Genomic DNA, 21,106 nt, shown 5'->3' on the forward strand with positions numbered 1-21,106 from the left:
CGGGCACAGGAGCCAGCGTTACAGGAAGAACCTTTTTTCCTTTATTTAAACAGAACGGCACAGTGCATGAACTCCTCCCCCAGCTGCGGCGCTGGGCCGCCTCGTCCTCCCGGGGGGAGCGAGCCGAAGCGAACCGCAAGGCTTCCTTGGGCCAGGCAGCGTCCCTCAACATGAGTGCTGCCTAGCGCCACCGTAAAAAGGGTAAGTTTCCGTCATCATAGGAAAAAAAATAGCAGTTAAAGGTGAGGGGTTTAGTACACCTGCAACAAGCCCACCTTCCTCCTATATTACAAGCTTTTTTTGTTTTTACAAYGTACAAAATAGATCAGTAACTATGATTAACGTAAAGCCCACCCCAGTACTGCGAGTAAATACACAGAGAAACCAGCCTGGTACCAACAGTCTGACAGAAGTAGTGTAGATAAGGCAAAATGTCAGTTAGGGACCCGGAGCGGCCGGGCCAGGCCCCTTCCCACCCCCCCCCAGCGCTCTCCACCCTCACATTAAAAAGAAAAAAATAACAGAAACAAAAAACCCTGCATCTCTCTGCTTCTTCCACGGATGATGAGTAGTGTCTTTCTGTTAAGATGCTCCGTTCGGTAATTCAGCATTAAAAGCAGGGCTACCTCRGCGCTCTGTGGCGCCCAGCCTCAGCACGGGCCGCGCACGGGGCTCCCGGCGTGGACCGTTCCCTCCTCCACCGGGTTAAAAACACGCCGGCAGYGGCTGGCGTCCCGCCGAGCTGGCTGCGCCACGCGAGGCGGTGAAGCCCCGCTGGACCGCTCCCGTGCGAGGACAAGGCACGGCGAAGGGAGGTCGTGCAGCCGCGGGGAACGTCCCCCACGTGGGAGCGCGGAGGCAGAGCGGCGGGGAAGGCTGCGAGTTCCCTGCCGAGCTGCCTCGCAGCCCCCGGCTCCCAGTCCCTGCTTACGGCTGTGGATCAGTCCCTGCCCAGAGCAGCCTCTCTGGTCTCCCTGYGGCGTGGGCTGTGCGGCCCAGCACCGTCAGGCTGTTTCTGGATGGTCCCRATCGTCACAAGCTCCTTCACTGGCTTCTGTGCAAAAAAGCAATTTGCTGTGTTTGGGTAACAAAACATTCTGCTTGCTCCTCCTCGTTTCACTTAGCTTAAYGGATCAACACGTAGCATTTCTGCCCACGAGCGCCCCAGACGGAGCGCGCTCAGAGACGCCCCTTTTCCTGTACCCCTCCGCAAATCTGACCTACCCCAGCTCCCTTCCAAGCCCACGCAACACCCTCAGCCTGCCCTAGTCCAGATGAAAAGGGGGCACCAAGCCAGTTCTGGTTCCAATGCCATCAGCCGGTCTCGGCGTGGTTCAGCATCTGCCCCAGTTCTTGTGCCCGAACACCCAGACCGCAGCTAGAAGCACCGTCCCGACACGTCCCAGGATCGGCGATGAGTGAGCGGAGGAAAGGACCCATCCGGGCTTGCCAGCAAGGTCACCGAGTCCAGGGTGAGATGCATAGATGAAGGTGGGCTGGCAGAGACAGCTGAGCTGGGGTTATCTGCTCTTCCTTGCACAGCTGGGAAAACCAAAGATGCTGGGAGTTTCTCATGCAGGTTCTCAGGGGACAGGGAGGTGGGGAGGATCCATCTGAGGAAGGGGAAGTAGGTCCRTATCTCTGCTCAGGAACAAACTGCCTGCATGGCTCACTCTCACCTGGGGATGGGAGGCAGRGGGGGGGCCCCACGTGTAGCTGCAACACAAGAAAGTCCATTGAAACCGGAACCTGCACRGAGACGGCCAGCACAGCTGCTGTGGCAGCATGCCTGGCACCGCTAACGCGTGTCGGCTTCTCCCCAGCCTCCTCGCTGGCTGCCAGGGTCAGCTCAGAGGATCGCTGCCTTGGTGGTTAACAGAGAGGCATCTGGCACATTTGCTTACCCTCCTCCACACCCTCACATCAGCCCCCGCTGCTGCCCTCCCCGCTCGTATTCCCCGCAGAGGCCCAGAGCCTGGGATTTGTGACTCGAGAATCAGCCATTGCAGCATGCACRGAAAGCTCAGGGCTTTTCAAATCCACATTAAACATTTATCGTTCTAAAAATAAACGAGCATCCCATTCTCCCTCGAGTCTCTCCTCCCGGATCTGCAGGGCTGACTCGCAGCRGCGGAACAGCAAGGGCACTTTGTGCTGTGTTGGGAGAGGAACTGGCTCCCATAAGTGTCAGATCCAAGCACTTCTGCTCAGGGCCTCTCAGTTTGCCCTGTTACAGCATTTACACAGAGGCTCTTTACCCTTCCTCTGCCTGCCTAATACCAGCATGTCAGTGCAGGGCTGCAGCTGCTGGAGTTCTTTTATAACTGCTCCAGCACCAAAGGCCAGGAACAAGCCCTAAAGCACTTCTGCACACAGGCTCAGCAGGCAGCAGAGGGCAGGTGGGGATAGAACATCCTCACAGCCCAAATCCCCAGGGCCACCCGGGGTGAAGCAGGCTGCCTTGAAGGCTCAGCACCCCGAGAAGTGCATGCAGGCCCCAGAGCCATGCTGTTGCACAGAGAAAGCCAAGGATTAGCAGAGCCCCTTAAACCACAGCCCGAGGTGGCTCATCAGCTGCACCAGCACAGCCCCCTTGTACGCTCTACCCTGGCCAGCTTGAGGCAGAGGATAGTGGGTGGCCACAGCTCCATCGCTGTCAGCTCCTGACACCAGCACCCTGGAGGGGAGCCAGGCCAYGCAGGACAGCGGGCTACCTCCTCCCCTACCTCTGTTTGTTTTGCTGGGGTAGATCCTCTGGAAGTATTTATACTCTTCTGGGGCTGGAAAGTCTTCRACAGGGTGAAAGGAATATTTGGATTCAAAGTCATCTGCAGAGAAGGGGGAAAAGTGGGTCAGGGAAGGTGGCTCTGAAAGAGCACAGCTAAAGCCAACCTTGCCCAAAGGGCTCAGCACTGCACACCAGGGCCCAGCCTACAGGAGGTCACAGAGTTCCTCTTGTTTCCAATTTTCTGCCCTGTGTGAGAACAGCAGTCACTAATGAGCACGTAGAGGCTCTGGATCCAAGCCTGGCACCAGGTCAGGACAAAGCAGMCCCAGGAGCATCCTGTTCTGTCCCTCCCTTCCGAGCTCCGTAACCCCCAGCCTTCTCTGCCGAAGGAGGGGTCTCTGCACCTCTCATGTTAGCCGCCGGGAGGAGGCAACAACGGGGGGCACGTCCACACGCAGGGTTTCTTTTCTCCCTGTGACATACAACCTGAGGATAAACAGCAGCAGTGCCAGCTCAGTCCGTTCCCCCAGCACTGGCACGGACCCCCAGGGAGCCGGTTCTGCTGCCAGGCGCAGGCTCACYCGAGGTTTGCTGACTGCTGGACAGCAGCACTCGCTTTTGTTTGTGCGGGGCCTACAACAAGAGTATCCAGAGCCAAACAGGGGCACACCAGGGCCTCACTCACCCAGGAAAGCTCTGACAGTGGAGATGGAGTCCCGGTGGCCGTTCCTTACTGGCGGCGGCGGCGGAGGCGGCCCCGCCGGCGTCCTTGTGGGCGGCGGCGGCGGCTTCCCTCGGCTCGGGGGCTCCGCAGACCCGTGCAGTCTGTAGGGGGGTGGAGGCGGTGGGGCGTCTCGCCCGCCGTTACGCAGCATCGGTGGTGGGGGCGGAGGAGCTGCAAGGAAACCCGTGTCAGCACCGACGCGGCCCGCGGAGGGCGGGGGTGAGGACAGCTGCAGCCTGCCAAGACGAGGCATCCCTAGGGCAAACCCTCCCCTCGGCAGCGGGGCCAAGGACACCCTCCAAGGTAGCTTTCCAGGCCAGCTGCTGAGCTGGAGAGCACCAGCAGCCAACGCTGCAGCCCAGGGATGTTCCTAGCTCACGTCCAGCAGAGATTTCCTGCTCGTCCTGACATTTGCATTCCTCCCCGTCAGCTGCGGCTGGGACCTGGCCAGGCGCCTGCCCAGAGCACAGCTAGCCCCAGAGGCCAGCTGGCCCCGCAGCTCACTGCAAATGGGGACCAGCTGAGGCACCGCGAGGGCACAGGGCCACGTGGGCCAGCCCACCCCGAGCAGGCTACCCAGCCCTCGCACACCCCCAGCCCGCAGTCCTGCCTCCCTGGGGAGAGGACCGAGTCTGCCAGCTCCTGCGTTGGCCAGCGGTGCGCTGCCATGGAGGACAGGACTGGCACAAGCCCTGTGCCCCACTGCCAGGCAGCCTGTGTCTAAACCCACGTTACTACCAGAAAGCATCCTCGCTGTGCAGGGCGTCCTGGCAATCCCGCGGCGGAGGGAGCCCCTCCACRTGCCCCTGCGCCCAGCCTGCACCCCACGCACAGACCAGGCCCACCGGCGAGCCACAGCACGAGCACACRCTGCAGCTCTGCTGCCTAAGGTGCCAGCCCATCGCAGCCACGCGCAGCACTGTCCCTGGCAAGGCAGGGCAGATTTGTGGTTTTAAACCACAAAAAGCACTGATGGGACCTGCAGCCTCTCTGACCCACCTCTCGCTCCTGCCCAGCCTCCCACCAATGCACAGTGGCAGTTCATGCTCCTAATTAGGCTAATTACGCACACACTAACAGAGCAGATCCCCAGTCATAACTCAATGGAGGGATTCTGGCAGGGCCAGAAGGACAGAGCAGCTTGGCAGGGGACCAGGCAGGAGCCGCGGTCTGGACGCGGAGCCCAGGAGTGGGCAGGGGGTGGGGGGCACCGGGGCAAAGCTGTCACCAGGCCCAGCAGTGCAACACGCTCTCATCCTGCTCCGCGCACAAGGGAGGGAACAGCAAGTGGCCTCCACCGAGTCACACAGGTAGCAACAGGACAGGGATACGGGCAACCTCTGGGAGCTCAGACATTTCCTGAGGCAGCATCTGCCACGGGAACGTGCCACCTTCCTTCACAGAGAAGGAAGGACCAGATGGGAAGTCCTGGCTCTGTCAGGATGCCTGACACCAAAATCCCAGCAGCTGCATCAGATGCAACAGAGCCTTTACCACCAGCTGGCCTTCAAACCACTTAGTGCTGAAACCAGCCACGATGCCCACAAAGRGGGCAGAAGAGTTTGCGTTGTGCTAGACGCTCTCCCTGCTGCAGAGCCAGGTGAAACGTTTCTCCCTGCTCTGCCGCAGCTTTCCGTCACTGCCTCAGTGACATTTAGGAAGCTCAGGGGAGAACCTGCAGCACAAATCTGTCTCTAGGTTCATAATATTCTCTCCTCTCACCTCAGAAGAGTCTCCAGCCCCCAGGAGGACACACCAACCTCATATAAAAGAACTAACAAGCCACAACCCATCRCCAACAACCAATATGAAAGGAACTGGATAAATAGAGGACATGACCAGGGACATCTATCCAACATGACAGTCCAGATACTGCCTCTGGCTCAGGTAACCCCTACACTGAGTGCCATGTGCAGGAGAAACCTCACTGYGTCCCGGCTTTGACTCTTCCTCAGGCATCTCCTGCCATCAAACCACCCCTGTGGGCAGGCGACCCCRATCTGACCCACAACGGCTGCTCTCAGTCTCAGGTACAAAGGAGTTGGGACTAGAAGAGCAAAAGGTTCTTACCCGCTCCTCTGCTGGGGGGGTCTCTGGCCGGTGGAGGGGGRCGACTACTCTGGAGAGACGGGGAAGCTGAAGCAGGTGGTGGTGGCGCAAGACCCCGCAACGGGCCCGGCGTCTTCCTATGCAACGAGTTGTGTCTCTGCGGCAGCTCCGGGGCGGACTCATTGATGGGGCTGGAAGGTCCATTGGGGACCCCCGGGGGCTGCCGATAGGGGGGCGGCGGCGGGGCGAGAGACTGGCTCTGAGCCCCCGACCCCGTCCGGATGCTGACTGGGGAGGGAGGGGGCTTGATGGGTGGCGGGGCAGGAGGTCCATCCCTGCTCACGGGCAGTCGCTGTCCTGGGGTTGGCGGCAGGGGCTTCTCCCGGTTGTAGGAAGACACCTTGGTGCTGTGCGCAGGAGGAGGGGCGGGAGGCGCAGCGGCCCGGCGGCCCGGCGGGGGAGGCGGTGGGGCAGACGAGCTGTGTTTCATGCCGGTGCTGCCGGCACTGTTGGGCCGGGAGAGGTCCGGCAGGGAGGGCCTCTGCATGCGCGGCAGCTCCGGGGGAGAGGCCCGGCTGTTGTCAGAATCATCTTGAGGTCGGCTGTTGCTGGCGGGCACCGGGGGCCTGGGGGCAGCTGCTCTGGAGCCGGGGACTTGCAGAGTTTGCTTACTGGAGCTGTCTGCAGTAAAAGGAAAGCAGTGTGACTTGCCAGACTAAGCACAGGCTGAGAATCAGCAAGAGCAACGGACAACATTTCGTCTCAGAGCCTGCGCACAGCGCGGGGCAACCTGCCCACTCTGCCGGCAAGGGCCAGACCTCGGGGAACACTGTCTGGCACAGGCAGGGAGCTGGCACCGCTCTCAACCACACACAGCTCCTCTCTTACCACTGCTATTCGCTCTCTGGCTTGCTGGAAGGCAGGTTGCCACAGAAAATAGCAGACAGAAATGTTCAACAACACACATGACTCCCAGGCCCTCCAAAGAGATTATTCCCATGGAGGCGCTACAGCACAGAGAGAACACGGCTTGTCTGMGGCCACACGTGGGGTGTTGATTTGGGGTCCCCATCTCTAGCCAGCTGAAACCCCAGGCAAACACAGCAARATCCTCAACCCTTCCATGCTCAGGGATCTCTCCAGGGCAAAGCACAATCACACGGCCACTACCTGAGGTGTCCTTTGCTCCTACAGGTCTGAGCTTGGGGACACCACCTTGGAAAAGGCCTCCTTTTGGCTGGATCGCAGCTGAGCCAGAACTGTAGCTGCTGCCTCCACTACCCTTCGGTTCTGGAAAGAGAAAGGCAGAGAGGTTAAGTGCTATCAGCTTCCTCCAAGTAGGAGCCACTGGAAATGACATGAGTRAAGCCAAGAAGCCATCCTGAAGGCCACGGCAGCACCCAGCACAGGACTCAGAGAAGCGGAGAGCCCCCCAGGGACATGCCAGACAGGTACTCACTCTCCAGAATTGGTGCGCTCCGGTCATTGATTTGTGTCACTTTCTTTAGCTTGGTCCCTTTACAGATGTCCTGCAGGAGGGCCCCACGCCCTCGCTGCTCCTCTCGGCTCAGTTTTGGCGGCTCTGTGTTCGCCTGGAGATAAGAAACAGCTTAGCAGCATTTGCGYGTGCGTACGGATACTCCAGTGCACAGAGCACTACCCGACTCCACCTTCCTTCTTCCCCTTCCYGGTCCCACACCCCACTCCTCTGCTGAGCCAGCAGGCAGCCCGACCATCTGCTGGGAAACGGCATCCTCCAAGACATCTTTTTGGGATGCAGCAACCTGTCTGCCCCAGGAGTCAAGTGCTACACCACCATCCTACAGGATCAGGCGGAGACTCTGTCCTACCAACGGCAAAGGCATAGCTCACAGCCACACGCCAAATCCCCTGCTCTCCCTTTGGGGYCATCATGGTACTAAAAGGAGAGCCCAGAGGCACCACGGGGTCCATGTGGAGCCCCTTCCCTTGCACAAACTGCAATAAGGGAAACTGAGGCACAGCTCACAAGCTGTCAGCAGGCTGGACTCCAGGAGGTCCAGCCACACAACACACGGGACCTGAGCAAGAAGCACCATGTGGACACAGGCCACCCTACCGCYGGCGAGGCCGTGCGAAGGGGCCAGAAGCTGTGAGAAGACTCTTACCTGACTGAAGGTAGGAGGCGGCGGGGGGCCGGGTGGGGGCGGAGGGGGCGGAGGGATCGGCATCCTGGCCTGGCTCCGGGCAGGCAGCTCCRGCTGCTCAGTGCTCAGGGCGAGCCTCGGCACTCATACCTGTGGGAAGGGAGGAAGGAAACGGTCAGCGACCGGAGGGGAAAGCCAGCGAGCCCAGCCAGCGAGGAGCGGCCCCAGGTCAGCGCGCGAGGGCCCTTTAGCTGGAGCAGCGCTTCGGGGCGGCCGCAGCCCCGGCGGCCTGGCAGGCAGGGCAGAGGCAGGGCAGCCGGTGCGTCGGCCTGGGCTGCCCTCTCCCAAAGGGCAGACGGGTCCTTCCAACGCCCCGCAACGGGAGCTGCAATTCCCCAGTTCCCCGGGTCCAAGGCCACACAGCCTGAGGCCAAGCCAGAGCTCCCAGGCAGCCGAGACTTGGGATATTTTTCATGCAATCGCCTCACTTGGGAGAGAAAACCCGACCAAGCTAATTCTGCGCCACCAGTACAGCTTCTTTATCTGCGGCAGGAGGCTGCTTGCGTGGAAATGCGACAGGGCCCCAAAGCCAATGCTCATCAGCACAAATCAAGGGCTAACCCTGGCACACATCCCCAGTAGATCCCTYTAGCTGTAAATGTAGATAAATCTGCCACACAAATTACCACGAAGAAAGCAGATGAGAAGGCATGCRGTGCTGCCCTATGGCTCGCACTAGGAGACATTCTCCCATCCCCAAAGAACCCTGGCAGATAAGCTAGATTTTAAAAAACCACTTGGATCTTACTTCGATAAACTCCCAACGCTCTGAAGGCTGATGGTGTTCCACATCTAACAATTTGAACAACTGTGACTCCAAAGCTCCCTTTGACGGCGTCCGTGTGAACAGGCAGCCAAACAAACTTTCCTAACGCCAATCTAGTTACATTTCAATCCATCTGACTACGAGTCTGAAACAGAGCCATCCCACACCATGACTTACCCAGAGYGGCTCCAAACCAGCGCAGTCCTTTGCCACTTGGACTTCGCACAACCCAGCAGAAGCTCAGATCAGCACTAGAAACTGAACACTTAAGTGGAGGAAGTGGGGACAGGAAGAAGAGCCTGAATCACCGGGTGATCACAAGACAGGCCCCTGGCGGGCTCGTGTCTCTGACAGCAGCCTTACAGGTAGGGCCATCCCAGCAGCACTGGCTAAGGGAATAGGAATGTGGTGACTGGAGGCCTCGCTTGCCACCGTGGGAATTTCAGGGGCTTGGGGCAGACTGAGAGGCAGGGGCAGAAGCCTCGCTCCAGAGCCACAGAGCACAGATTCCCCTAGGGAATCCAGTTCCTTAAACGTTAAAGGGGACCATGGTGCTAATGCCTGGTAAGAACTAGTTTCATACATAAGCCTTTAGATTTCTGATCCCTGATCRCCAGGAYACGCAACCACATATACTTACAACTWCAGTGAAAGTTTCTTTTTAACTCAGGCAATGAAAGCCAGGTGCCCATGACATTTGAAAGGGTTTGTATCAGGTATTAAAATTTAGATCCCTTCTGAGACTCAAGACAAACTACTCCCACTCCCATGACTCAACRGACCCTCGTTCACCTCGCCAGAGAAGCCACCTCACTCCAAACCTCTCAGAAATGTACCTTCTCCTCCAACATRTGCTGTGTTATTTTGCTCCTGACCAAGCTCAAGACCTCACACAGAAGAGGAACTAACGTCAAGCCGTTTCCCCTCCAGTCCCCTACACCACCAATCCTCCCACAAAGCCAGTGTGCTCCACAAACTGGAGTAAAACACAGCAAACCCACGCAGACGGTACCTTTCCCACCAAGGCAGATCAGAGACAGTTCATAACATACCAGTCTGGGATTTGCAGGCGCTGCCCAAGACGTGTTCAAACAGGAGCTCTTTCCCCCAGTGCTCCCTCCCATCCCGCAGCGAGATCATGTCCCCAGGGCTGCAAGCTGCTGCCAGACCGGAGCGTGACGTCCCGAGGACAGCGTGACGTCCCGGCACAACCCGCGGGAGGGGAYGGGGCAGGAGAGCCCAGGTCTTGTCTGAACACCAGCAGCTCAAGGTAATTAGCAGTTACAGCTGAGAAACGTGCCAGGTAACAAGACTCCTGACTGGGTCTCATGTGTCACAGGCCCTGGCCAGCGCAGAGCGCTGCCAGCACTGCAGGCCGTCACCTCTGCTCCTGAGCCACGATGACAAAACCGCCCCWTCAGCCCCCAGCTACCTTTGCGCTCCAGCACGTTACTCGCAYGGTGGCATTTCCCATGCCGCTCTGCACTTTGCTGCGAGTCACAGACTGCCCCGGGAGCCCAACAGCATTTGGATACACCGGCAGCAGGCACAACAGCGACCCATCGCCTCACCGCGCACAGACAGGGACTTGTCGACATTCAGAAAATGAGTAAATACCAGATCTGAAACTCGGGTCCATCCATTTCGCCCCACTAGCCCACCACGTAAGCACCGCGTCAGGCTGAGCGGCGAGGGAAAATCCCACAGAAACATGACTTGGTGTAACTACAGACTGGGGAGGAGAGGGGTATTTCTACAGAGAAAGCCATGAGTCATTATTTCCCTGCATCTAACATGCCCTCAAAACTACTGCTGCACTGAAACCCGCATTCAAATACAGGATCTGACCTAGAAGAGCAAGAGAGGAGGGGCAGAAAGAGTTTAAGCTAAAGCAGCTTGAGGATAAAGCGCAGCTGAATTCCTGACAAACGGGTCATTTCGCTTCAGCACGCGGCCCCATTCAGGTTGTGGATCAACAGCAAAGGTCACATTGAAAAACAAAAATCAAGAGGCTCCGAATTCAGTCAAGGAAAATCAGCACACGGTAGATGCTGATTATTTCATACCATGAGAAAAGCTGAAACCTCTGGGTGGGAATGCTGGAGTAATCTGTGTCTGTCTTTAAAATAAAGCCTAGGTCTTCAATGTTTGTGAAGGCAGGCACAGCTGATAAAGATTAGGGAGACACAGGCTAAATCCTCCAAGAAAGAAAAAAACTGGGGGTTCTCCCAGCAATGCTCACCAACCCTTAATGTTTAGCGCATGCCTTATGGAAAGCATGTCCTGCGAAACAACGCCGCTCAGACAGCTGACTTCTCTCGGCATTTCTTTCCCTTTGTTCTTCGTTACCAAGGATTCTTTCCCGAAGCCAGATCTTAATGTTTGAGAGCTCCACATGCCACAGCAGCAGCTTACTGCAGTTGCAGGGAAAATGATTTAAAAGACCTCAATCGGGACAGTGTGAAAGACACCCTGTAGATCAAAGCGCAGAGGAGAGCTCATCTTCAGCACAGCCAGAAGGGTAGATTTGCACTGTAGCTTTCCTTTTAAAAAACAAAAACCAAGAAAGCTGTGAAGAAACCAGGAGGATGACAACATAAGAAAGAAAACCAAAGCCATCGCTCTGGAGAAGAGTTTACCAAAATCCAGGTGGCCCTGGAGAAAGCTGCTTTCAGAGCTGCTACTCAGAAGCCAGCCTCTGTCCCACCACCCACGGAAAGCAGACACGTTACTTCAACACCTCGCGCCCTGCGGCAGCACTGACTTGTGGCAGTCCAGCAGCATTGCAAATCGAGTTTCCCCTGCCAACTCCAGGTTCAAAACACTATTAAAAAGCAAGAACTTTATACTCAGCAGTCCACCTCTCTTGTAAAACAGCTGAATTAGCTTAACAGTTGCTGTTCTTCAGCCAGAAGCGCAGCACAGCCAGCGCAGAGGAGTCGCAAAGACCAAAATAGTCCTCTCCGTGCTTTTCCCCCATGCAGCAGTACTTGCCCCATCCCYGATTTTACAATACTGCATCCACTCATTCCTCCCATGCTCTCGAACATGACACCGCCACACAGAGCTGGAACATCCAGCAGACCCCCAGATTTCAGGAACCAGATAAGTTTTGCCTTGCAAGRCCTGTGTCCAGATAAATCCGTGACAGGAGCGCACACCCTGGTTTTAAGCATTTTCAAGTGCATATTTACTGCAAAAGGAAATGAAATGCTTTCTGCAGAAAGTAGCCCTGGTTTCTGCTCGTCCCTCAAGGCTGGGGGTGGGTTTTTGTTTTTAAATCACGACTTGCAGCAGTGACCTTCAGCAATCATGAGCGTGTTTCCTTGCTTTTCAGGGGGATTTGGGCACTGTGGCGGATTTGTATTTCACAGCTACACTGCTTCTGCAGCGAGTCTGCATTTGCAAACTCAAGATGAAGCATTTCATCCTCAGGGAGGCAGCGGCTTTGAACTGCAGATCAAGCGGAATTTCCAACCCTCTGATGTCGGCTGCAGAATGCGGCTGCACCGGTTCGGGGACGACTTCCAAGGCTGGACCTTTCAAAACACCCTCCCTCCCGCCCCCACATTAGAGAGCTCCTCTTTCTTCTACCTCTTCCCATCCAAACCCTCGTTATCCTGAGTGCAGCCTTCCAAATCCAGATCCTGTCCTCTGAAGCCTGACATTTCTGCCTGGTTCTGAGGAGCAAGGGCTTAGGCAGCACTGAAGATGCAACATAAATAATTTATCCTGAAAGACAGCCATTGCAGAATTTAAGGTCATTCAGGCTTTTAAAATCGTATCAGAATGCTTTAAGAGAGCGAGCTGCCATCTCGATTTGGAGCGTCTCAAAGAGCTGGTGCATCTCTGCGTGCAGACAGACAGACACGCTCCAGCCCTGCGGGACTCAGACGTTCACTCTGAATTATTAACAACCCACGGTCACTGACAATGCGTTTTTAACAAAACCCTGAACACAAGGTTTCTAATGCCTCGGGGCCAAATTCCACAGCCCTCAGTGGAGCCGAGGCTTTCCCATCTGCTACCACGAGCCTCGCTCTATTAGGGGACCCCAGAGCCGGACTCTACGCTAACAGCTTTCCATCAAGCTCAGCTCGGTTCATTTGGCAGAGGAAACATTTAATCAGTAGTGAGGAATCGTGTCCTGACATCAGGCTACGGCAAAGGGAAGAGCAGGAAGAGCCCTTCCCACAAGGGCCTGCGGACTTCCCTGCCTCTCCCCGTCCCGTGTGCCAGGCGAGAAGGGAGAGGAAGACGAGGAGGCAGAGGTGGCACACGAAGGGACCTGACAGGAACTTCTCTGAACCACCGCTCTCGCTGGCAGCCATCTCCAATTGTTCCAACGGGAGGAAGCGGAGGGAGACGCAGGGACTTCCCGGCTGCTTCGGCTGTGACCTGCGGCAGAGAACATAATGGGCCGCGCGGCCCACACCTCTAAGAGAACAATACCCYGCTAAATGGAAAGAGGACTCCCAAGGCTGCTAAGTTGTCTAGAGTTCAGATAAAAAYGGCCTTTTTAACAACTGCCAGTGACCCACCTTCCCCTTCACCAAGGGCTTTAGCAACTGTTTGAACATGTAGAGCAAACGAAGCCTGCACGCTGGAGTGGATGACTGCRTAGTCTGTCCTMCTAGAGCCAGCAAGAACCAGGGACRCTCAGAACCGCATCGGGGCGGGGACTGAGCAAGGAAAACTTCTGTGGCTTCGGGCTGCCTCCAGCAGGWCGAAGAAGACTCCAGCCACCTCCGAGAGCCTTTTAAAGCCTTTGAGAGCTGAAGGAGCCAGGCGAGTCCAGAGGCAGGCGCTGGCAAGCCACGTTCAAGGCGCTGTGTGCAGCAGGCGCAGCCCCAGCAAATCATCAGCCTTCAGTGCTCTCTGCAAGGCTGCAGTCGAAGCACTACCGGTGGGGAGTCACCAATACTGAATGAACTCGAGGCTCTTCCGGCTGTCATTCAAAACCAACAGCATACAAAGTTATCTGTACCACAGGACCAGACACTCCACAGTGCGGAGCTTGCGACACTTGCAGCACTACGCAGCAACAGTCAACAAGTATCCAGCTCCAGTCTGCCCCCCTGAGTTTACACTGTCAGCTGCTTCAGCATCTGCTGAATGAAGGTCTGAGTCATGAGGAAAGGGCATCAAAACATCGAGGCTGAGCCAGGGAAAGCACAAAAATTCTACCAGGCCCAGCTGAAGGCCACACTCAAAAAAAAAGCATATGTGCCAAGGTTTTATTCCAGACTCACCCCAATATCCGATCATTCGGCCACAACCTGACCCACCCTCTCGGTGAAAGGGCTGCCGCTGCCCAGAACTGAAGGTACAACATTTCTAGGGCTTCCAACTCTGCCCTTATGGAGCAGCAGTCCTTCTCCAGCCCCAGGCCCAAGCAGGCAGCATCTCTGCAAGAGGTCACTGCATCATGAGACTAAGCAAGTTGTGCRGGTGTTTTAGGAGAACAGCTGGAGCTCTGCTGAGTCCCCCTAGTTCCCACTCCTCAACAAGTCCAGCAAGTTCAGTTACAGTCACAGAAGAACAAGAAGCTGGTGAAGAACCATGAGCTAAATGAAAATATTGYTTCGATGTCTGGCTATTCTCAGGAACCTGGATGGCAAACATTGTGCACCTTTAAAGAACTGCAGGACCAGCTCCAGCTTAAACTCTTCCCCCTCCTGCCTCCACCCTGATCCCAGTTCACTCTGTACCAGCCTTCGCCTGTGTTTAAACACTCAGCTTAAACACACTTGAAATCCTGMTCTGCCTCAGCAGTGCTTCTGGCTCCACTGACCACCCTCCTCCACTGTTTACAGCCCTTCAGCCACTTCACCTCAATACCTTCAGCCACTTCATCGGCACCCGGGGGGGGCCGGATTTGCCTCTCCAAACCTGAGCCCTCCGAGCTGACTCTCCTCCAGCTGCTTCGTCTGCTCCGTCCGGGGAGCTTCCAGGCCTGGGGCACTGCTCCAGGCRGGACACGCTGGGTGTCACTGCACCCTGCAAAGTCGCCTGTCTCCTCCCGCCGTGGAGTTATCCGGGAACTGCTGGCGCAGAGCTCCACTCCCTTTCTCCTACCACTTTTCTGCTTTACTCTTTAATGAAAAACAATTTTCACCATTACAGACAGTTTTTTTTCCTGACCAATGGCATCATATTTTCTGTCCTCCCCGGCTCCTTGATGGTGAGGACCTTTCCAGTGGGGACTCTCAGTGGTCTAGTAAAGGGGCTGATGGAGCCTCACTGCCTCCACGTCTCCTCTGCCAGATGCCCAGCTCTCCTGCTCCTGTCTCCTTGGGGTGTTCCCAGCCTCTCCTGACAGCTTCCTGCCCAGGTCTCTCTCATTTACTGCCAGGTATTCACCATTCAATGGCTTGGCAATACCACCTCTCTCTTAATCTGCCAATCGGGCTACTGGGAATCCTCAGGACAGAACACGGACACCTCTAACTCCGTTCACGASTGTCCCTTTCGCTGCAGGCCAGAGGCACCAGGGCCTGGCTGCTCTCTAGCCTCTGCCTTCCGTGCTGACTCTTTTGCAAGAGCTACTCTGAGTCTGGTTGTGGGAACAGTACTGGAGGGGGACACGCAGAGCCAGGCCAGAGCGCGAGGTCTCTTGCTGTTCCACAAGATCCAGCCAAGTATTTGTCAGAGTTTTCCTAGGCAAAGGCCAAGCAGAGATGCACCAATTTGTAATCCAGAATAGACAGGGCAAATAACAGAGCCAGACTGCAAGTCACTCTGTGCTGTAAGGAGGTGCCTGCTGGAAAGGCACAGTCCCTACTGCAGAAGAGTTACCCTAAACCACCCCAAAGCCACAATGACCTCAAAGAAAGGAAGCAGCCACTCGGAAAACTGTCACTGATTGCTTTTAAATTTTTAATTGGCTTAAAAAAACAAAAATGCATCTTTCCCCTAACCAGGTTTGCAGTGAGAGTAATTAGGAGAAAACTTTACAAGCTGCCATAGAATACCCAGCATTTAAGTGTTATTTTCGGACATGTGCACTTAATATTTGTGCAAGGTCCTAAAACTACAGAAACTTCATAAATGGTCCTGATTTATGCCACAAGATCAATATGATGGTTTACAGCCTGGGTGCACTTACTGCTCCACCAGCACATCCGCGTTTACAGAACATCCCGTCCTCCCARCATCACAGCAGCTGTCCAGGAGGCTCCAGGTCGTAGCAATTGCCACCTCGGAAGAGCCAACAGTTCACACRGACATCGTGGACTCCGCAACGCAAAGCCCTTGCTTGGGCACAAGGTCAAAGTGCTGAGGGCCCAGCCCCACGGGCTTTCACTGCAACAGCCACCGTTACGGTAGGTGTAAGAATGCGAAGGAAGTGCCTGTGTCGATGCCAAGGGTGAAACTGAGCCAAGCCCTGTCAGAGCAAATTCTCTGCACAGGCAGATCCACACTCTGCTGCTTTTTAGGTTGCTAAGTGCCAAAAACACGCTGCAAATTTACAGCCAGTGCAGAGGAAAAGGAGAGTTTGCTTAGAGACGTGATCTAGTAATGGAGCGTGACAGATGTGGAGAATCAAAGGCAGGGGCCGAACAGTCCTTGCAGACACAACCCCAACGCTTCAGCAGCCTGCGCACCAGCTACCTCGGGTGCCCAAAGCAGCGAGATAACACACGTGCCACTACTCACTGCTTTTCTAAAGGCAGGGGCTGGATTAGTCCTGGACACAGACGTGAGCACTGCCAAGCAAATGACCCAGATTGCAGCTCATGCAAAGGCAGATTTGAGCCCTGCGCCTCCAGGCTGAAGCACAGCTGGCTCCTCAGGGAGAGCACGGGGTCCCGGCTCACCACCGCTATCACTGCGGCACGGAGAGGATCCCAGCACAGATCCGGGAGAGGTTTCTGCTCCGCTCGAGGCAGAGGATGAACGCTTTGAGCAGGCAGGCTCTGCATTCAGAGCGCCTCAGGGAGGATTTTCAGTCGGTGGGAAGAGCACTGCGCGTCCCCCTCCCAACCCTGCTGTCACTGCAGAGCACAGCCCAGGGCAGAGGCAGCCGTGGCCAGCTCCTGTCCACATTTCCCAGCCACACGCACAGGAAGGCGTCCGGCTGCTTCGGCAGAGACAAGCCCCAGGCTAACGAAAGGCAGCGCGCATCGCTGCGGGAGYACCGCGCCAGCAGGTCAGATCTGACAAGGACACTTGAGGGAGCCAGTACTGAATCAGAGCACGCAGCCGTCCCAAAGCGTCAGGCCCAGCGCAACGCCCACGCGTCCCCTCCTGTCCCAGACTACGGGCAGGGCACGCTCCAAGCGAGCGTTTGCAGCTCACCTTATTTGCTCCCATTCTAAATGGGAAACCTGCAAATCTCCTCGCAAGCATCCTTCCCAAGGCTCCTCCACCCCGGGGCTGCCAGGGCAGAGTCTGCACCCGGGGCACAGAGCTGCAGCATCTCTGACTGGTACAGCCAGTCCTGCAGGGTATTTCTAAGGTGATGCTGAAGTGTTGGGAAAATAGAGCACAGAAGGGAAAAGAGTCTGGCCCAAAGTAAGCAAAAAAGCACATGGAGAGGCACTTGAGCCCCCCCACCCCGAGCACGCACAGCTCTGTGGCCTCTGYGCTGCAAGCGACCCTGCGGCAGGTTTCAGCTCTCAGCATTGCAGTCCCCCAGAGATCAGTGATGAGGAAACCAGTTCAGCCCTGGAAAGGGCCTTTTAATTTGTGAACCAACCTCATAACAGCAGTATGGCTCTGGGAGTGGCATTCATTCCAGAACTGCCCTAGCGAAGCCAGCAGAAGAAACCCAACACGCTTCAGTCCCTCTTTATGAGGGCACTTTCCTCCAGCTCCCTCCTCCCACTTTTGCTTCCCAGCAGAAAGCTACTTCTTGGCAGAGCAAATGTGCCTTCCTTCCAAGCAGCCAAATGTAAGTAAGTAGGTCAGACAAGGACCAGAACATTGCATTTTAAAGCAAAGCAAAGTGGGAAGTGAGCCCTGACCTGGAATATGCCCCGTCACCTTGGCATTCGCAGAGAGGGGGACTGGCATGCGTCACTTCAGAGGTAACRCGTTAAGACCCGATTCAGTAGGAGCAGAAAATCCAATAGCAGAGTTGCACTCTTGAGCAGTGAGTTTCGATTCAGGGTCTAATACCCTGCAGCCACAGCAGCCTGAAAGCTTCACAAACTCACATGTCTGCGTCACCAGTTGGCCTGCAACAGCGTGGAACCACAGACCTACTTTTAAATGCAGAAACTAATTCAAGTGGACCCAATTCAATGGAAAGGAACACAGAGCGGCTGGGCAGCGGTCCAGATGGTAAAGGTGGTGATTTTGTGCCAGTAAGACCTCCTCCCCTCTGTGCCACACTCCCGTCTCCGCGCTGAGCACTGACATATGCTCTAGATGGCACCCCGGCTTGGCATGCCGCTACGCCGGGTCCAACAGTTCCCGTTTGTTCACACAGGGACCAAGCCAAGCCCTCCCTCGCCCCACACACCGCCCCGCTCTGCACAAAGAGGGGTTTGTGCTCCCAGCCCCTGAGCAGCAACGGGAAAAATAGGCTCTGTATTTGCGTTCCAGCAGCACAGCAACTCAATACGCGGCAGCGAGCAGCAGGACCCTCGCAGCCGCTGCCTGGCAGCCCCCACCAGAGGTTAAGCTGGCACTTCTCACCACGCCGCACGTGAAGTGTGAAGAGAGGCCATTTCCCCCGGAGGCTCTGCAGAACCAGCGGTGCCGCAACACCTACAGGACATGACATACTCAGTAAGCGGAGACATGCAGAAATGAACCCAGGCATCCGAGCTGTGAAAAGCAGCACATGTGACACCCTGCCACGGCAGCAGACACGCTCGCCAGGTAGGTTTGCCCTGGAGAACACATCCAAACTGCAGAGCCAGGCAGATTCACACCTCATCTGCAAACTGAGCTGACTCCTTCGGCAGCAAAGACGCGAGTCAAGTTGGATTAGATCCTCTCTGGCAGCCATCAGCAGAGCAGCGACACTCCACAACAGAGATGGGGCCAGGCAGAGCAGCCCAGGCAGACACTAATCTGAAGCCAAGTCTGCCAAAGGTAAAACAAGGCAGTTTTGGGATCATGGCACCTCTCCAAGCACTCCTGCTCAGCCCAGAGCACCAGAGACAGTCTCCACTGTGGTTCACTGAAATCACTTTCATGCAAAACCTCTGCCTCCACCTGGCCCAAGGACGCTACCACACCAGCTCCTTTCTGCTGCTGCTGACTTCTCACTGTCTCTTTCCTGCCAGCCGAGAGGGCCACTGGCCTCCAGCCCTTGTTTCACCTTGACAGCAGGATATGGAAATTCAGCAATTACATAGGCAAAGCAGTCACAAGACATCAAGTGCTTCACATCCATCTATCAGCTGATGATCAGGAGGCAACTCACATCTGCTCCCTTACCATCCCATCTGACTGCCCCCAGTAACTGCTGGCTCAGACCCAAACAGCTATGGAGGAGGTACGGTCTGATCACCCATCCTGCTCAGTCAGAAGCAAGTAGTTCAGAGCAGGGCTGTGGTTAACAGCGACTGGGATTCGAGGAAGGTAGCCCCCCACACTCCAAAACCCAGGCTTTGAAAAGCAACACATTTTACAGAAAGCTGTAAGGACTGGGCTTTTGGAAACCCACACTCCAGCCTCTGGCTTGCAATGCCCCTCCATCCCCACCCTGTCTGCTACCTCCTCTCCACCCACTGGTGCAGGCCCTGGTCCCCACTCACTGTCGCCCAGATCTGACTCACAGCTCCACACAGAGCAGCTTTTTTGTGACAGGGCAAACAGCAAAACAAGCAATACCTCAACTGGAGCAGAACGCCAACAAGGAAAAACTCAAGTGTCAAGACACAACAGCTCGTGTATGCAGCCTGCCTGCAGGATTTGTCCCTGCRCAGCACACGTACCCTGCAGCCCCAACCCATTTGTGGTCCTCCCTGCGTTGCAGCTGAGAGCATCACGGCACACTGAGGACCTCATGCACAAAGAGCTTGAGCAAAGAAAGCCGGCCRCAGACTCTGTCTGGGAAAGCCACGTCAGGAGCAGCAGTACGTTCAAGGGCAGGAACAAGCCATATCAAAACTGCTGAGTCCTCGCAGGTGAAAAGACTATGGCTGCTTGTGCCACAGTGACACTGCTCTCCTTCTGTCCAAAGGACACACACAAAACAATCAGCTACTAATTTTGTTTGCTCAGAACCAAGACTCTGGAGAGGTCTAGGACTTAAACACAGAGAAGGAATTCAGTCCTGAAGGCTAGGGTGCTGTCTGGGCAGTATCTGGCACACGCACATGCTTCCATAAGGCTGTGTGGGTGGGGAAGGGCCCGTCAGGCTGGGAACACACAGCTGTGGCAGTGTTTACCCAGAGCAGAAGGGAGAGCCCGGCCTCCACGGTGGCACTTGGAGCACTTCGCTGCCCAGCCATATGCCACCCCACGCTCAGGTTTTCGTAGGTGGAGGCTGCTCAGACTGCGATTTGCCAACACTGGGCCCAGAGGAGTGACCTGACCGTAACGCCAAGACCCCAGGAGCACCATTTCCCCGAGAGGGCATAACCAGTCACCCCTGAAACATCCCAGATGCTGCTTCCGGGTAGGTGTGGAGTCCTCACTGCTCCAGGGAGCACAGGGGCACAGCTGAGGCCCTACTTCAAGAGGGGAACRAAGGGGAAAACATAACAAAACTTTCCCACAACACCAGAGAGAAAAGGGAGTGGGGAACTTCTCCCCAGGGTCCTCAGAGCCACATGCAGCAGCAGAGCCCACCCCGCAAGCCCTACATGTCCTGCAACCGCTGCCCTTCTACCAACATCCCTTCCAGTACAGATACTCCCAATTACACCAGTGTCTGCCCTACAACCTCTGGATGCCCCAATGCAACTACTCTTACAGACCCCAAAGCACCCAGTGCCATCCCAAAAGACCCAGTGCACCCCATTCCCCCAGTCCCACTACAGCTCCCCACAGCAAGCCCTATATAGACCCCAGTGCGCCTGCTCCCACCTCATCTCACTGCACCCCAATGCCRCTGACCTTACACGCCCCACGGCGCTCCCTGGGCGGCCACAGGGCACCCAGGCACCCACAGGCACTCCCATCCCACACAGCCCCAAAGCACTCAACCCCACTGAGCTCCACTCATGCAACAACTCCCCCCATACATCCACTCCACTGCACTCCCACGCCATCACTCTGCACCCCACAGAGGCCCCACACCCTCACCCCATCCCTCTGCACCCGACACAGGCCCCACACCTTCACCTCATCACTCTGCACCCCACACAAGACCCGCACCCTGTCCCCATCCCCCTGCACCCCACCTAAACGCCGCACAGGCCCTACACCCTCACCTCATCCCTCTCTCGGCACCCCACGGAAGCCCCACTCCTCCACTCCATCGCTCTGCACCCCACACCCCCTCCTCATCCCTCTGCGCCCCACACAACAACCCCACGGGACACAGCCCCGCCCCGCCGCAGGCCCCACCTACCGCGCTCCCTCATTCCCCGCTCTCGGCCCCGGCCCCCCGGAGCCCCCCGCTCTCACCCGCCGCCCGCGGCCTCCTCCCGCCGCACCCGGAAACGCGGCCCAAGGCGCCGTCCGGCCTCCAGCCGCGGCCAAACAAAATGGCGGCCGGTGTCCCGCGTGCGCACGCGCGGCCCGGG

The 21,106-nt window shown here is 56.5% G+C and overlaps 1 protein-coding gene across 3 annotated transcripts; it reads right to left on the reverse strand.

Annotated features, from left to right (window-relative positions):
* Positions 1-18: 18 nt before the first annotated feature.
* On the reverse strand, positions 19-21,072 carry WIPF2 (WAS/WASL interacting protein family member 2). 3 transcript variants are annotated; one of them, XM_085322131.1, is made up of 9 exons: positions 20,988-21,072; positions 10,720-10,996; positions 7,649-7,777; positions 6,961-7,093; positions 6,672-6,791; positions 5,523-6,182; positions 3,414-3,623; positions 2,727-2,828; positions 19-1,716 (listed from the first exon to the last, which is right to left on the reverse strand). In XM_085322131.1, exons 3-9 carry the CDS (start codon positions 7,709-7,711, stop codon positions 1,676-1,678), a joined length of 1,329 nt encoding a protein of 442 aa, XP_085178257.1. In that variant the 5' UTR covers positions 7,712-7,777; positions 10,720-10,996; positions 20,988-21,072; the 3' UTR covers positions 19-1,675. The 3 variants fall into 3 exon arrangements, with proteins under 3 accessions (XP_085178257.1, XP_085178256.1, XP_085178255.1); XM_085322130.1 differs by lacking the exon at positions 20,988-21,072 and adding an exon at positions 11,093-11,112; XM_085322129.1 differs by lacking the exon at positions 10,720-10,996.
* Positions 21,073-21,106: the final 34 nt, after the last annotated feature.

This window comes from Rhea americana, unplaced genomic scaffold, assembly GCF_003343005.1.
Source record: "Rhea americana isolate MKP2758 unplaced genomic scaffold, rheAme1 scaffold_742, whole genome shotgun sequence".
NCBI classification, from domain to species: Eukaryota; Metazoa; Chordata; class Aves; order Rheiformes; family Rheidae; genus Rhea; species Rhea americana.